Below are 14960 nucleotides of genomic sequence, written 5' to 3'. Positions count from 1 at the left end.
CCTGTCTCCAGGCAGGGTCTCAGGGCTGCAGCTGTGCTGATGGCATCAATGGCTAATGGTGACCGTGCAAAATGCTGTTGGAAAGGAAGAGGAGCAGTCTCCAGCTATTTATTGGAGTGCAACCCAGAGGCTTCAATTAATATCAGCTATTTGTTGCCCAAAGCAGCATGCCAGCATGTAGTAATTGCTTACAACCTAAATGCAGAGACTGGGAGAAGGGAATGTCACTGTCTGTTTTATAGATGTGAAAACCAGCTGTGGAGCAATGAAATTTCTTGCCCTGGGTCACACAGGAAGCTGGTGGCAGAGCAAAAAATGAAGGCTGGTACTCGAGTCCTCCTCCAACACCTTAATTAAAAGAATGTACTTGCCCTTGTACAATTCAGCCCATCAGCTGCTTTCTACATGAAACTCGAGTGCCTTTCTATTCTTTTGTGTTTAATAGCAGGTAGAAACTCAAACTCACAGTTTTATAGTAAGCTTGCTAATCAACTGACTCCATTCTCATTAAACATATATAAAGTCACACGGTCTTAAGGGAGAGTGCTTGAAAACTGTGATTTTCACTTATGAGTTGTATTGTAGTGAATCCGGGTTGTAGAAAGCAACGTGGGAATGCAGCCACTGAGACTTGTACATAATTAGATCACTGTTGGATTGCAATTATCGTTGGAGTACAATTTCAGCAGCGGCAGTTCTGCTTAAGCGTGGAAGTAACTAATTGAATTTATATTTTAACAGCAAAAAAGGCTTGGTCTGTTCCGTGCATAGTGCAGGTAGCCATTTCTGTCCTATTTAATGTCATCATCCAGGGAAACGAACCTCGTTTTGGTTTCAGATGAAGTTCTGCACATTACCTCATTTACGGGGTCTTACAAGCAGCTGCCATGGCACGACACATCTCCCAAGAATGTGGAGTAAGAAGACCCTGCTGTTTACTATGAAAGTGAACATAACTTGTCACAAATGTGCATAAATATATATCTAAAAGTCCTTTTGCAACAAGTTTAACTTTACCTTGAGCTTCTAGTTTGCATGCTAGCCACGCCTTTGGCTCACATCATTAAGGAATGAGGTCTAGAGGCATTTCAGATGGCTCTCAGCTTACGCCTCGTGCCCCAGAAATTCTGCTTATGAGTGCTTTTACCGATGGTTGTGCAGAAAAGCGCTTGTATTCTGAACCCTTGGAGGTTTAGAGGGCGTTGGGGTGAATTTTACTCATGCTTTTTACAGCGTGTTGTTAAACAAACAAAATCTCATTAAAATGGAATCTTCTTTTTGCTCTTGATACTTGTTCACTGTTTATATTTCCTTTTGTTTAGGCACAAGAAAAAAAAAAAACCTTCTCTTTTGTTTCTAGTCAGCTTTATTTTTGGGTTTTCCTGTGCTCTTACAGTCTCTGGCTGTGAGCACGGAATGGGCATGTTTTTTTTAACGACATGTTTCCACTTTGCTGTTCCTGAATTCGTAAAAAAATATGCATTGTTATTTGTTTTCACCAAGGCTTGTTTTGTCAAAGTGAAATTCAGAATTAGTTTGACAGAGCAACAAAATGTTCCTTAATTTCCAAAGGATTATTTTTAGCAGCCAGGTTACATGCGAAAAGAACTGACAGCAGCTGAACTCAACGCGTGCCTCGTGCCTTGCATCACTCTTGCCTGGCAGGAGTTAAATGTAGGTATTGCAACCAAGCCCAAACTTGTGCTTCTGGCAGCTGGATTTGCAGTTGTTGATGCTCCTTGTGGGGACAAGCTTTGGCTTGACATCCTCATCCAGGTGCCTGCGGCCTGTGGCATGATGAGATGGGCTGCAAACATGCAGGTATCCCTGCTGATGCCTGCCCTCAGGTGTTGGGTTAGACCAAGAGGGAAGAAGACTTTATTTCATGTACTGATAAGGCTGAGTGTGGACTTTACACCTGGTACTTGGCTTTTGGCAAGGTGTGCACACCTGAGAAGAAATTACATAGATTGTTCAGCGCTGGAGGCTGTGCAGTTTGCTCCCAAAAACAAAGGCCACAGTATGATGGTTTAGCTGAAAGAAAAGGAAGGCTTAGGGGTCCCTCTCTTCTTTCTTAATAAGGCAAAGACATTCCCAAACCCGAGTTTTATAGCACTGAAGCTTCTGATTTCATTGGGGTAGTCTGGCTAAATTACATTTTATGAACAAATACTGGTGTCATTACTTCATCTGCTGGGTGAACGCTGCATTTGTCATGTTTGGAGTGCTTCCTGCAGAGCCTGCTGGGGGAGGACTGGCCTCCCTGTCCCACTTTCTGTCTTATTACAGCCCCTAGGCAGGCATTTCTCTTTCTTTTGATGAATGAGGAACAGGATATTGTTTCAGCCCTTTTATTATCATTTTTAATCATGCCTCCTAATTCATGCAGTATCACACTTGTGGAAATATAAACAGGAATTTGCAGGAGTTACCCGAAGATGCTAAGCAGACTGTTGTGTTGTTCAGCCCGCAGTTGGCACGTGTTGAGAGCCATGCCTGTGCCTGCAGGTAATCTCACAGCCGCAGATTTTAGCTGGGATGCTTGCCCTTGGGGATGTTTTCCAGGGACACAAGCATCATAGGTTTTGGGGGTCAGAGTAGGATTGAAATAGATGTAGAGTTGGTGGAAGCAGACAGGGATGGAGCTGAACAGCAGGTTGGAGTGGTTAGATGTCAAGGGTTGTTTGTGGCTGTAGCAAGGTGAGGTTGAGGGCAGCGGGGCTGGGAAGATGCTGCAGTGTAAGGGTGTGGGGTCTTCTGAGAGGCTTACAGTGCAGGAAAGTAAAGATCTTGAGGGACAGGTAAGAGGGTGAGAGATCTAGGAGTACTGAAGTGTGGACAAATCAGTGAGATGTGGCATTCTGTGGCTATTAGAGAAAAGGTTATCATGACAGCTTTGATGTGGGTGTCTTCTAACTGCTGTGCCAACCGCTGTGTAACTTGGAATACAGAGGTGGCTCTATTTTATGAGTTTTCTGGATTTAAATTAATTTGGTCATTGTTGGATTACTCCCATTCCCGTGGTGCAGCTTCAGCAGCAGTTGCTCCATTTAAACATAAAAACAAAGTGATATATGATTTAATTATGATGTAAAAGCCCCATTAAAAATAGCAGTTTGTTAAGTACTTTTGGATGTTAAACTACCCTGTAAATGTAAAATGTTATGATTATTATTTCATATTACTATTTAAAAGGTTTCATGAATATGCTGAAATTTGACTGCGTTCATGGAAGGAAAAACACAGATACCGTCAGAGTTTGAATAATGAACTCAATGTTGACCAGTTTTTACCATTTTTATAAGATGCTTATGAAAGTTTAAAATGTGTATTTTTTTTAGTTTACAATCACCATTGTAAAGTAGGTGATCAAAGCAATAGATTGTAATTAGTTCATGTATTCTGTATTAACAAGTTAATGCATGTCTATTTGTTCACTGTAAACATCTGATAGATGGTCAAGTGGGAGGAAATAGCTGTGCTGATTTTACACTTGAAGGAAGCTCTCCATTAGGTTATGTATAATCCCAATCAGAAAAACAGTTGTAGAAGTGTGACTAATAACTGTAGAAGATGAGAGATAAAAGATTTCTGGTTTTGGAGCACAGACTTTGTGTCCATGCATGGCCAGGCGTGTCTGGAAAACTTTGCCTGGTAATCCAGCTAAACCTGAATTACTAGAAATATGATGGCCCATCTGTAATCGGGGTCTTATGTGGGAGAGATGGTATTTGGATAGCAAACCTCGGGTAGAACCTGGTGGGAAGCCCAGTTTGCTGGATCCCGGTGTTGTCTCTGTGGCTTGGTGAAACAGCTGAGTGCTGTGAACAGTAGAAAGAATGATGTCTCTGCATGTAAAACTTAATGCAGTTTCTGGAAATGGACAGAGCAATAAGATATTACCACTTGCCTGTGAGAAGCTGCAAGTTGGTTTTCATTATCTCTTGTAGCCTTTTTTTTTAGGGCATGGTGGAAAGAATATTTCAGCTATTCTTTGTTCTGTTTATGTTTTTCTCACACCAAAGTAAGACCTCTCCTCTCTTTGTTTAGACATGCATGAAGATTTTGCTTATGCATGTGCTGTGTCAGAGGTATTGCAAGTTTCAGGGTTAGCGCTGAACATCACTGTGCTATGGCTGCTTTTGCTCCATGATGCCAATGAAACACACATGATGTGATCCTGACAGTTTTGCTTTAAGGACAAACTGCTCCTAAAGCCCTGTTGGTGGTTTTGTGTTTTACAGCAAGAACATTCGTGTTGTCTGCCATAGGCCTTGGCTTTCTGGACGTTTCTCTGTCTCATTTAATCCCCCAGTATACAAATTGGCTCAGTGGGTAGTTTTAGCTAGTTCTGATTGTGATTTTTGTGCTGTTCTCATTGACAAGAACAGGATTTGTGTTGAGCAACTCATTCAATCTTATTGCAGCTTTTTCTTCCTTGGCTTGCTGCCATGTGAGAAGAGGTGTGCAGATGAACTGATGCTATAAAGGTGTTAGGCAAAGATGAATTTTAGCTAGGATGTGTATAAGACCACAAGCTAAAGCTCTACCGTAGGCTGTCCAAAGAGACAGATGGGAGAACATAAGTGGGAACTTTGCCTGCTGTAATAACAGTGCCATTACTTCCAATTGGAGGTGAAGGTGGTGAAGCCAAGGGCAAAGAGTTTGAATACATCTGATTCATTTCTGCAAAGTTTTAAAAAGGCACTGCCTCGTACTCTGCTGATGTTGGTTAGCAGGAGGGTTTTGATGGCACGGGAAGGTTGGGTAGAATGGTAAATATTTTGCTTTGAGTAGGAGGCTGCCTGCTTTTGATGCTTGTGACAAAATGTCTGCAGAAAGAAATACCTCATGTTTATATAAAAGATTCCTGAATTAAAGGAGAGGTTAGAATGTAGTTGTGGATGTCAGCTACCTCACTGCCCTCCCTGTGGCCCCATGCTGCTCTAGGCCTTGCAGGTTTCTATGTGATGGCCAGGAGCCCTGACGCCCCTCAGAGCTCCTGGCCACTGAGAACACCTCTCTGGAGCATGGGAAATGCTGATATATGGAGACTCATGCTGCACAGGAATGTTGGACGAGAACTTGCTGGCTAGTACCTATTGGTAAAAGGTGCCAAAATTTGCAAGGCATGATTTCATCAGCGCTGGTAATGCTGGTCTGATCTGCAGGCTGTTCTGCTTGTCGGTCTGAAGGCTTCTGCTCTTTATCAAATGCTCTTGCCAGGGATGGTTGTTATCTCTCAACATTTAATGACAGTGATCTGTTGCTCCTTATAGCCTTAAAGCTTCTCATGATTTTGCAGAGAGCTTGAGAAGGGAGCATCGTCCCTGGTGTGCTGTGGATGATACCTTGGTGTGCATAAATTGCCTCAGAGGTGGTGGTTTGAGGGGTGTGTATGTATGCACCTGTAAATGGAACATGACAGTTCAGCAGCACTTCTGAATTGGCTATAAACAACACGCAGGGCTTCATACTAGGCAGAAGGGAAACCAAACTGACATGCAGCTGGTAGAAGCTGCTCAGCTCCTGGCTCACGTATATACCGTGTATGACATTAATTAGCAAAGGCATTTTGCCTGCACCTGCTCAGTTGTTTCTGATCTTCTGCAAGAACAGCCAGCACCCAGCCTTACTCCTACACACCACTGAACAAATAGTGGGCTTAGCAGTGTTTGCCCTCCAGCCTTTCATAGAGTACAGACCCCATAAGCAATTGCTTGTTTCTAAGAAGGGAAGTGAAGGTTTGGCTTGGCCCATATGTAGCAAGCTACCTTGAAGGAGAAAATTCCTCTGGGGGCTCTGACATCTGTTTGGTTAGACCCCTCCTATGCCACTCCACCTAGGGGTATGGAAAGCAAGTGCAATTTCAAGGCAGATCCTTGGATAAGACTGTTTATAGGGAAACCTGAGTGGCAGTTCCTCATGCCTTGGCTGCCTCTGGAAATCTCCTCAATGGTGCTCTCTAATTCAAAGAGCAATAATTAATCCAGCCTCTGAGTGCTTGTGGACTGGGGCCAGATTAGCAGTTTGTGTAAGTGGGATTTTTCGTGAAGGACACTGACTGTTGTGTCTCTCCTTCCAAACCAGTTCATTGATTGTCAGCCAGAGTAGGCTGCTCTACTGGTAGAGCTTTCCTCATTTAATGTGAGGGATTAGGCATTCATCTCTTAATGGTTGATATTTAGCCCAAACTGGTAGTGATTGCAGACTGTGGTCAGCCCAGTAAATGTCCTTACACACTGAAATATTTAAATCCAAGTATATGAATGGAAAAAGCTGTGCTTGTGGGTTTTTTTTGTTTTTTGTTTTTTTCTTTCTTTCTTTTTTTAAGGCTAAAGAGTCAGTCCTGCAAGTTTGAGGTGCAAAGTGAAAGGCATGGCAAGGGCACATGATTACTGCCTAGCCTAAAAGACTTTAGGATGCTTTTAGACACCTGTAATTTACAGATCATGAATGCTTTTCAAAGCAACAGATGTTGCACAGTGATTGAGTGTACAGAATCTCTACTGAGGTCTCTGGATCCAGAATGGTTACTGATGCCACGCTTAGAGGCATTATTGGAGCTCTCTGTAGCTTCACAGCATCAACTGTCAAAATGATTCCTTAGGAGTTGGTAGTATTTCAAGACTGATGATAAAGGCTCTGGTAAATGTGTTTGTCTAATGAAAAGCTTACTTCTAGTTTTATTTTCCCCTTATAATTGAGAATCTCTCCATTGTCCCCAGAACTCTTGCATTTGCTATTCAGCTTTTATTTTCTTAGCTTGCACTTAAATCACACGCTTGCAAGGAGAGGAAACAAGCACATTCAAAAGGAAAAAATAAATAGTTTCCATTTTTCTTTTTCTTTCTGAAATGAATCAAATGCCTTATCCAAAGCCCATTGAATTCCATGTGAGCTCTTCCCCTGACTTCAATGGGCTTTGGTTCTGGCTTTTAGCTCCCATGAAAGGTCCTGAACTGTCTGTCCTGGGATGGCAGGGAGGCTTGGATAGACAATTGCCAGAGCTCTTCTCAGCCCTCCATACAGCCAGGTTGCTAAGGAGACTTGGCCTTTAGATGGGACCTGGAGCTCATTGCTTCCGGGGTTATTGTCTCCTTTCCCTGCCAGCACACTCCAGGAGCGGCAGTGTCACTTTTTCAGTCACAATAGGCTCTCTCTTGGTTCTGGCAGCAGCAAGCCCTGTCCTACATCTTTCTTCAGCTGGCATGCTCAGCGAGCAGCCTCTCTTCTGTGTTTTTTCATTCCTGCACCTCCAAGATGCCAAGACCAGTGGTAAGATCTTCTGGTCGCTGTTGGCTGTAAAATTTGTCTTCTGGCCCCTGTCGACCGCCTCCATCTCTTGGCATCTTCATCTCATGTCCTTGCATCATGATGTTCCTGCCTCTCATCTCTTAGATTTCCCTCTCCGTTAGTTGCTGTGGGTCAGCAAAAATACTGGTGGAGATGAAGCCAAACACTGGAGACAGGTGACCTTCTGTAGGAACCACCTGCCCAAGGGCTTTAAACTGCTGAAAAGGCCAGTTCTCAGGAGCTCTATGGGAAGCATGCAGGCTCCAGTAGTAGCTTCCAGGCTGGCTTCCCTGCACTGCTGGTGGCAGGATTTGCTCCTTGCCACCCATCTCCTGGTGTCCATTTGTGCCCATTTTTAGGAAACTTGGAATTTTCCAGCTGCCTTGCATTCTTTACAGTTTCCTGTCTTGGAGAAAGGCATTCTAAAGTTTTAACATTAACAGACTAAATGAGAGTTTCTTCTGAGCCATTGGGCAGCTCTCTTTGTCCGTTGTCTTTTCCGATAGCAAACTGTTTGCAGATAGATAAGCTATCAGAACTGTTCAAGCAATTTTGAGCAGAAATATTTAAGCCCTGGATGCTTTTATGGTGGTGTAGACTTCACTTAAATGCTTGTAGCCTTGAATTTGACATTCCTTACACGATCAGCCAGTTTCACTGCTGTCTGTAGATAATTGTCTCCCCAAATGGAGCCGTTCTTATTTTGAAGCAAAACTGCAAATTGGGGAAAACAAACTGGTGTCTTCTTTTTAAGCAATCTTTCTCTCTAGGTCATTTCCAGTCCAAGTCATTCTATGAGTATATGAAAGATAACCTACAGAGATCTATACACAGTGATTTTGATTTGGCTTGCTTTCAGATCAACATACAAAAAGTATTCTTCATTTTTAAACTTCCATTGTGCTTTAGTATAACCAGAAAAGTCTACTCAAGCAAGCAGGGCGTATCCATGAAAAAAGTTGTAGATCTATATGTAGTCGACTAAGTAACTAATATTTATGGTAGCAGAACTTGTATCTACTACTTTTTATGGTCTTCATAATGTAGTGTTTAGTGTGCTTGAAGACAGTTAATCTTTGGGGGCAATCTTCTGTACTATAGCATAAGCTGTTTTTGAAAGGTTGTGTTAGCAGTGAGAATGGAACACTAAATTTTAAGTAGCCAGATGGCAAAGATTTATTTCTTGAGGTTCAATTCAACAATGATGAACGAAGGGCCATATTGAGACCAGTAGGGTATCAGAGTTGCAAGCTTGATTGCCAGCTTATTCAATATGAAAATGTTGTTTGAGTGAAATAACTAGGGATATACAGAGTCACTATAGTTTAGTGATGGTCCTAACTGTAATTAGTACATTATGTAACATCACATTCAGCAGCTTGTAAGATATTTGAGAAAGCATCTTTAACTCTTATACTAGTATTTAATAAAAAGGAAAATATGATATTCCATATAATAGTAGCATAGCCAGTTGTTTGAGTGGTGATAACTGCTTACAAATGTAAGGCTTGTATTTTAAATGTGAAAAAGTGATGTGAGATTTATGAATGCGGTTTGTGACAGTACCTACATGTATGTAGTTTGGTGAGAAATAGCAAAGACAGGATAACATCCTGGGGTGACAGTTTCCAAGCAATGATACTGTACAGAATTTAGCCATTAGTGGAAGTTCTGTCTGCATTTTGTTACTTTCCCCAGCACACGTATCATTTCTTATGGCCCATGGATTCCAGGATTGACATGAAAGCCCTCTGAAGGAGCATTGTGATATTTATGGTCCTCTGTGTTTCTTGTGCGCAGACAGGAGCACTCCCTTCTACTGAGGCAGGGGAGCTGAATGAGTACTAGACATGGCTCTGCATGTTGGAGGGTAACTGAAGTTTCTTTTTCAGCACACATACCCTCAGAGCAGAAATTTCACAAACGTTTTCTCTATACATACGCATACCCTCTTTAATTGTTTAAGGAATTTGGGATAAGAATGTAAGAACTTTGCTTTTGCTTCTCTGCTTGGCCTTTTCTATTTTGGTAGAGGAGACGTTTGACAGTCATTGATAAAAGATTAAATCACTGATGGCTATCAGGATAAACTAAACACATTTCGTGTGTTGGTGCTGCCATAGTGGGAACTTTTCCAAGATGTTTCAGGCCTCGTTCTCTGGTTTGCTTAAGGGCAGCGAGTAAGGTCACAAAGGAAATCAAACCCTGATGTGGAGAAATGAAACATGAGGCCTACTGACTTCTAAAAAACATTTTAAATAACATTCTCTAAGGTTTCATTTTATACCGAAGGCAGCTGTAATAAGTTTTGGAAGATGGTGTAAGGTTTCTATTAAAGAGAGATCTTGCTTGCTGTTTTTGTACCCAAATGAAGGGGTGAGGGAGATGGAATTAGAGCTTATTTAGGATAAGGTGAGAAACTTCAAAAGTTTTCTCTAGAACGGGTAGAATAGTAATTTGTACAATCTACTGTAATTCACAAGTAAAAACACAAAGTTAAACCGTTCCTAGGTCTTTTGAAAACGACATACATAGCCATGGAATAATTTAATAACTGCAATACAAATGCGCTTTTGCCACAAGTCAAATAAGAGTGCTGCTTTGTAGTGTGCTGCCAGCATAGCCTCAGTGAATAAATTCCCAGTAGATGTTTGCCGCATGCCAAATATATTGGACGGTATGAAAGATCCCATTGTTCCATGGGCATCATTATTTGCTGTTACACTTGCAGTGTTTGCTTGTGAAACAGTTTATTGGAAACTAGTGTGTTTAAGAAGGAGCACTTGATTTGAAATTCAGTTGATTTGGCTCTTAACGCCAAAGCTTTCGCAGCGCACAGCCTCTAAAAATAAATATTTAGATTTGCTCCTTTTTTGCTGATCTTCAGAAAAGAAATTCCTGGAGCACTGAATCTCAGTCAGTGATGAGCAGTGGGCTCTTCACTTCTGATTCATAGACTGAACCTGTGTATGGGTCAGTATTAACTTTATACTTATGAAAAGATATGCGTAGAGTTAAGCTTTCATATGGGCTGCCCAGGGACGTGGTGGAGTCACCAGCCCTGGAGGTTGTGTACAGGGACATGGTTTAGTGACAGCTGTTGGTGATGGGCAGATGGTTGGATTGGATGGTCTTGTAGGTTCCTTCCAACCTTGGTGATTCTGTGATTCTGTGATGAGGAAATGAGTTCCCACTTACAGATGGATTAAGAGCTGCAGTTGGCTGAAGGGTTGCTGTGTCCAGGCTCATGCCCAGATCATCACCAGGGAGATTTGAGCAGCATTCAGGTTGGGCTTGGTGGCAGTAGTGGGAAATTGCCTCACCTCGTAACTGAGGAGAAGGCTCCCATCGATGCTTTGCTCAGAAACATCCACAAATCCAGGCTTGGAACGCTGGCTGCAATGCCTCTCTGGATGCCCAGATGAAGAATGTATTCAGTGATGCCAGCTCAATGGAGAGCATTTATGAAATGCTTAGGCTAGCAAATAAATGATAAACTACATTGGCTCACATTAAGTATATTATTTTTATTTATTTATTTATTCTAAATAGCTCAGTATTGGTTTGAGTCCTGCTCAGGATAACAAATTGGTATTTCTGCTTCTCAATCTGAGTAGAGTGTTGCTGTAGTATTGATCAGAGTGTTCTAAAAACTGAAGCTGTCTGGGATGTGTCGTGTATGATGCATTCTGGTGCTGAGAGTTTTGCTGCTGCATTTAGGAAATATCTTTTGGTTTACTGTAATACCTTATTGGTTCAGTTAAAAAAAAAACCAAACTGATTGTTTGTACCAAATTGGTGGAGGTTTAGTCCAGTTACAGTGTTTCGAAACTCTGAGGTACTTCGTCAGAGTAACTCTTGAAAAAGAAGATATTTTCCTTGCTTGTCTGTGCTACAAAAAATGCACAAAGCTTTTAGTCAAGGCTTGTCCCCTCCCCCCAAATAACTATTCTTTACATTACAAGTGTAGTGCTCAAGTCATCTCCTTTGAACTGTAGTTTTCGTTATACGTTTTGGCTGCAGTGTTATTTCGGAGGAGTCAGCCAACAGGCTTACAGGGCTTTTTGGCTCGAGTTCACTTACAGTTTTCTTGGCAGCTCTGCTTATTTATGCATCTTTATTTCTCTCTCTTTCTCTTGCTCCTCACCCTCCCCACTGGAACAGAGCGATCACCGCACCGGCCCATCCTCCAAGCTGGCCTTCCAGCAAATGCCTCAGCTGTAGTCGGAGGCGATGTCGAGTTTGTCTGCAAAGTCTACAGTGATGCTCAACCCCACATTCAGTGGATAAAACACGTAGAGAAGAATGGCAGTAAATATGGACCAGATGGACTGCCTTACCTTCAGGTTTTAAAGGTGAGGCATTGCAGATGCTGCTACTGCTGGTGACAGCTTCTTTAAAAAATGTATTTGATGTAAATCCAAGGATTTTGAGATCGGAACTTCTTTTGAAATTGGAAGTGTTTGTTACAAATGAAAAGTTAGATAAACATTTGGTAGCCTGAATGCTAATTATGCAGCTTATAGATGCTTTTGATTTTTTTTTTTTTTAAACTTCCTTGAAGTCCTTTATCTCTGAACATTTCAGGCACGGCTCGTTCAGAAAAGAACGAAAACCCTCTTAAATAACTTCACTGATGTTCCCTCACCCTGTTTGTTTCAAAGACTGTTTAGACACATGACACCTGTTGCCAAAAGTTTGTCGGAGGGTTGGGTTTTCTGGATGCTGAGCCTGTGAGGATGTCCATTTGTTCCCAGTGTGATGTGGCATATCGGTGGCACCGGGTTGTTCTGCACCGTGGAGTTTTCCAAGCTGGTTGGCGATGCTTCGGATTAAAAAAAAACAAGCAAACAAAACTCAGATCCTAAATGTTTTGCCCATGATGCTTGCATGAAGTGGAAATCGTATTCGTGTGAGGTGTTGGTGGTGGGACCTTAGACAGATTTGTGTCCTTTTTGGACAGCAGTTACATTGTTCTCCTGTGTTATTGGTCTATTCTAGCATTCGGGGATAAATAGTTCCAATGCTGAAGTGCTGACACTGTACAATGTGACAGAGGCGGACGCTGGAGAATATATTTGTAAGGTCTCCAATTATATAGGGGAGGCCAACCAGTCTGCCTGGCTCTCTGTTCTGCCGAGTTTACAAGGTAACAATGTTTTTTAAAGAAAGCTGGATGTAGAAGCTGGAAAAAAAAAATAATGGTGCTTTGGGAGACTGCAGGCAGCTTGTAGGATAACTCCTTGGCCTTGTGGTATATTTGTAATCCTCCTTTGGTGTTGCAACTGGTATTACACCAGCAGCCATGGAAAAATTCCCACAATATTCTGTGTGCTATATTCAGTGGTTTCTGACGTTGGTCTTTATTCTCTCTTGTGTCTGGTGTCTGTGTGTTCATTTATGTTCAGTTCTGTTATTAATCCTGCGTACTTTGCAGTTCTCATCTAAGGTACTTGATGGATGGTGTAATTACAGTCTAATTGGTGTATCACATGCACACACATACACATGTGTGCATGCACTTATGAAATGTTCACATAAGTGCCCATTGAAGCACTTATGGCCTCCATTCATCCATTCCTGGTGGGGTAATAACCCATCATGAGCAATAAAGATTGGCAACAGTGTGACTGCAACTCACAACTAAATTTACTCAGAAATGGTCTTGTAAAAATACTTTTATTCTATCATCACATACTTCAAAGTAATGTTTTTGGGTGGAATACAAATAACAAACAACAACCGTCTCTATTTAAAATGATTTCTCTAAATCTCGAGAACAGAAGCTTTGGCATGGATTCTTGATGTACTCATCTTGGGACATCTAGAGAGTTCCATGTCTAAGAGTCTCTGGGTTTTGGATTCTGTCTATTTGTAAAAGATTGGAGAAGCACTGAATCCCTGATAGGTTTGGTGCATAATGACCTAACAGTGCTTCTTGATTTAACTTCACTGCAGCAGATGATGCAGGGACCATCGGCTGTGTGAGACTTCTGCCAAGTGGTGTCATTTGGAGCAGAATTTACCCTCTTTTGACTTTTTAATAAATATATACATATATATTTGTAAACTAATTCTTCTGATGCGGGTAACTACATATAAAGGATACCACATTCTGTCTGTTTTCTCTTTGCTTTTCTTTCAACACTCTTTTATTGAAAACAAGGAGAAGGAAAAAAACAAAACAAAACAAAACATTTGTGGGTTAATTTTTCCATGTCATATGATTGCATGCATGTCTAGGTGGTGAGTTTTGGTCTGGTGAAGGGTGTTGATTACTTTCTGAGGTGAGCTGGGACCTGTTGGTAAACGCCTTTTGGAAGAGGGATTGTGGATGGGGAAGGAGCTTTGCATCTCTCTACCTCTGCCTTTCCGAAGCGCAAAGCCCTGTGGCTCCATCTCCCTATCCACAAGAGTTCTCTCAGTGTCTAGCTTTTTCTCTTGCTTCCCTCTTTTTTTTTTTCTAGGCTGCCGGTGTTAACACTACGGACAAAGAAATTGAGGTTCTCTATATACGGAATGTAACTTTTGAGGATGCTGGGGAGTATACATGCTTGGCGGGTAATTCTATTGGGATATCCTTTCACACTGCATGGTTGACAGTTCTGCCAGGTATACACTGCTTTCTTTCAGTGGTTTTTCCTCTTTTTTTTCCCCCTTGTTGAGTGCTGCAGAATTAGCACAGCTTCTGTCTCAGAAAATGACTTTGGGCTTCCTCAACATTTTTATGGTGATTATACAATGATTGTATGTGCAGTCACACTTGTCGCAAGCCAGTGGATTGTCTTGTGACACATTCTAGTCTACAAGTCCAAATCCCTTTAAAAAAAAACAAACAAACCAAAATCCAGGCAACTTCTGTTGCACTTAAATTATGTTTACATCTGTTAGAAGTTCATCAGAAATGTTGAGGAACTGCATTTCTTTCTCACTTCAGTGGGATAACTGAAAATCAGCACATAAATCCTTGTAAACTTCAAGAGGAGGAAATTCAAAGTTATCCTAAGAAACTTGGGGACTGATTTGGCCATAATCATCTAATGGTTCATCTGAATACACAAGCTATTCAGGATGCTTAATTCACTGTTACTTATCATCCAAACCTTTTATGAAAATTCTGATTTTGATGCCCATGGATTGTGTACAGAAGCAGTGCCCTTCATCTCTTGGGAATCAGCTCCATGCATCTTTGAACATCGCATGCTCTAAGAAAACGAGTAGTCATTTGCTTTTACTGCAAAGCATGTCTTGCTGTTCTGGGGTTGATGATGTTTCTGTCCTGAAGAGAAACAAACATCAACGTGCTTTATTGCCTGAAAATTGTTATCAGCTGTTAGAAGATGTAACCATAGTTGGTTTTGACGTTAGTCAAATGTTCTTGTTTATAGCTGTTGGCAGCTGCCTTAGGAGTTCCTTTGAAAAAATGTGAACCACCTGAGGTTTGCTGGGTCATCTTGTGCTTACCATTTATTAATTGTTAATCCTTAGTAAGAGGTACAAAGCCTGCATGTACATAATGCTGAGATTCATGGTACACGAGTGAAATTTTCTACAGATATTAACCATTATCAAAATGTATTGAATGGCGCAATGTTATTACATGTCATTCTGACATGCACACCAAGCCTGCGTGGTCTGCCACCAAGCAGACAGGCAGTGCCTGT

The 14960-nt window shown here is 41.6% G+C and overlaps 1 protein-coding gene across 2 annotated transcripts in view; it reads left to right on the top strand.

Annotated features, from left to right (window-relative positions):
- Positions 1 to 14960, top strand: part of FGFR2 (fibroblast growth factor receptor 2) — a 75099-nt gene that overhangs the window by 35443 nt on the left and 24696 nt on the right. For both annotated transcript variants that reach the window (XM_048945103.1, XM_048945102.1), the window contains exons 7-8: positions 11461 to 11651; positions 13764 to 13908. In XM_048945103.1, coding sequence (XP_048801060.1) covers positions 11461 to 11651; positions 13764 to 13908 — 336 coding nt within the window. The remainder of the gene's footprint in view (positions 1 to 11460; positions 11652 to 13763; positions 13909 to 14960) is intronic.

This window comes from Lagopus muta, chromosome 5 (genome assembly GCF_023343835.1).
Source record: "Lagopus muta isolate bLagMut1 chromosome 5, bLagMut1 primary, whole genome shotgun sequence".
In the NCBI taxonomy this organism is placed as follows: domain Eukaryota; kingdom Metazoa; phylum Chordata; class Aves; order Galliformes; family Phasianidae; genus Lagopus; species Lagopus muta.
The sequence above is the reverse complement of the archived record's forward strand: the minus strand, read 5'-3'. Positions and strand labels throughout refer to the sequence as shown.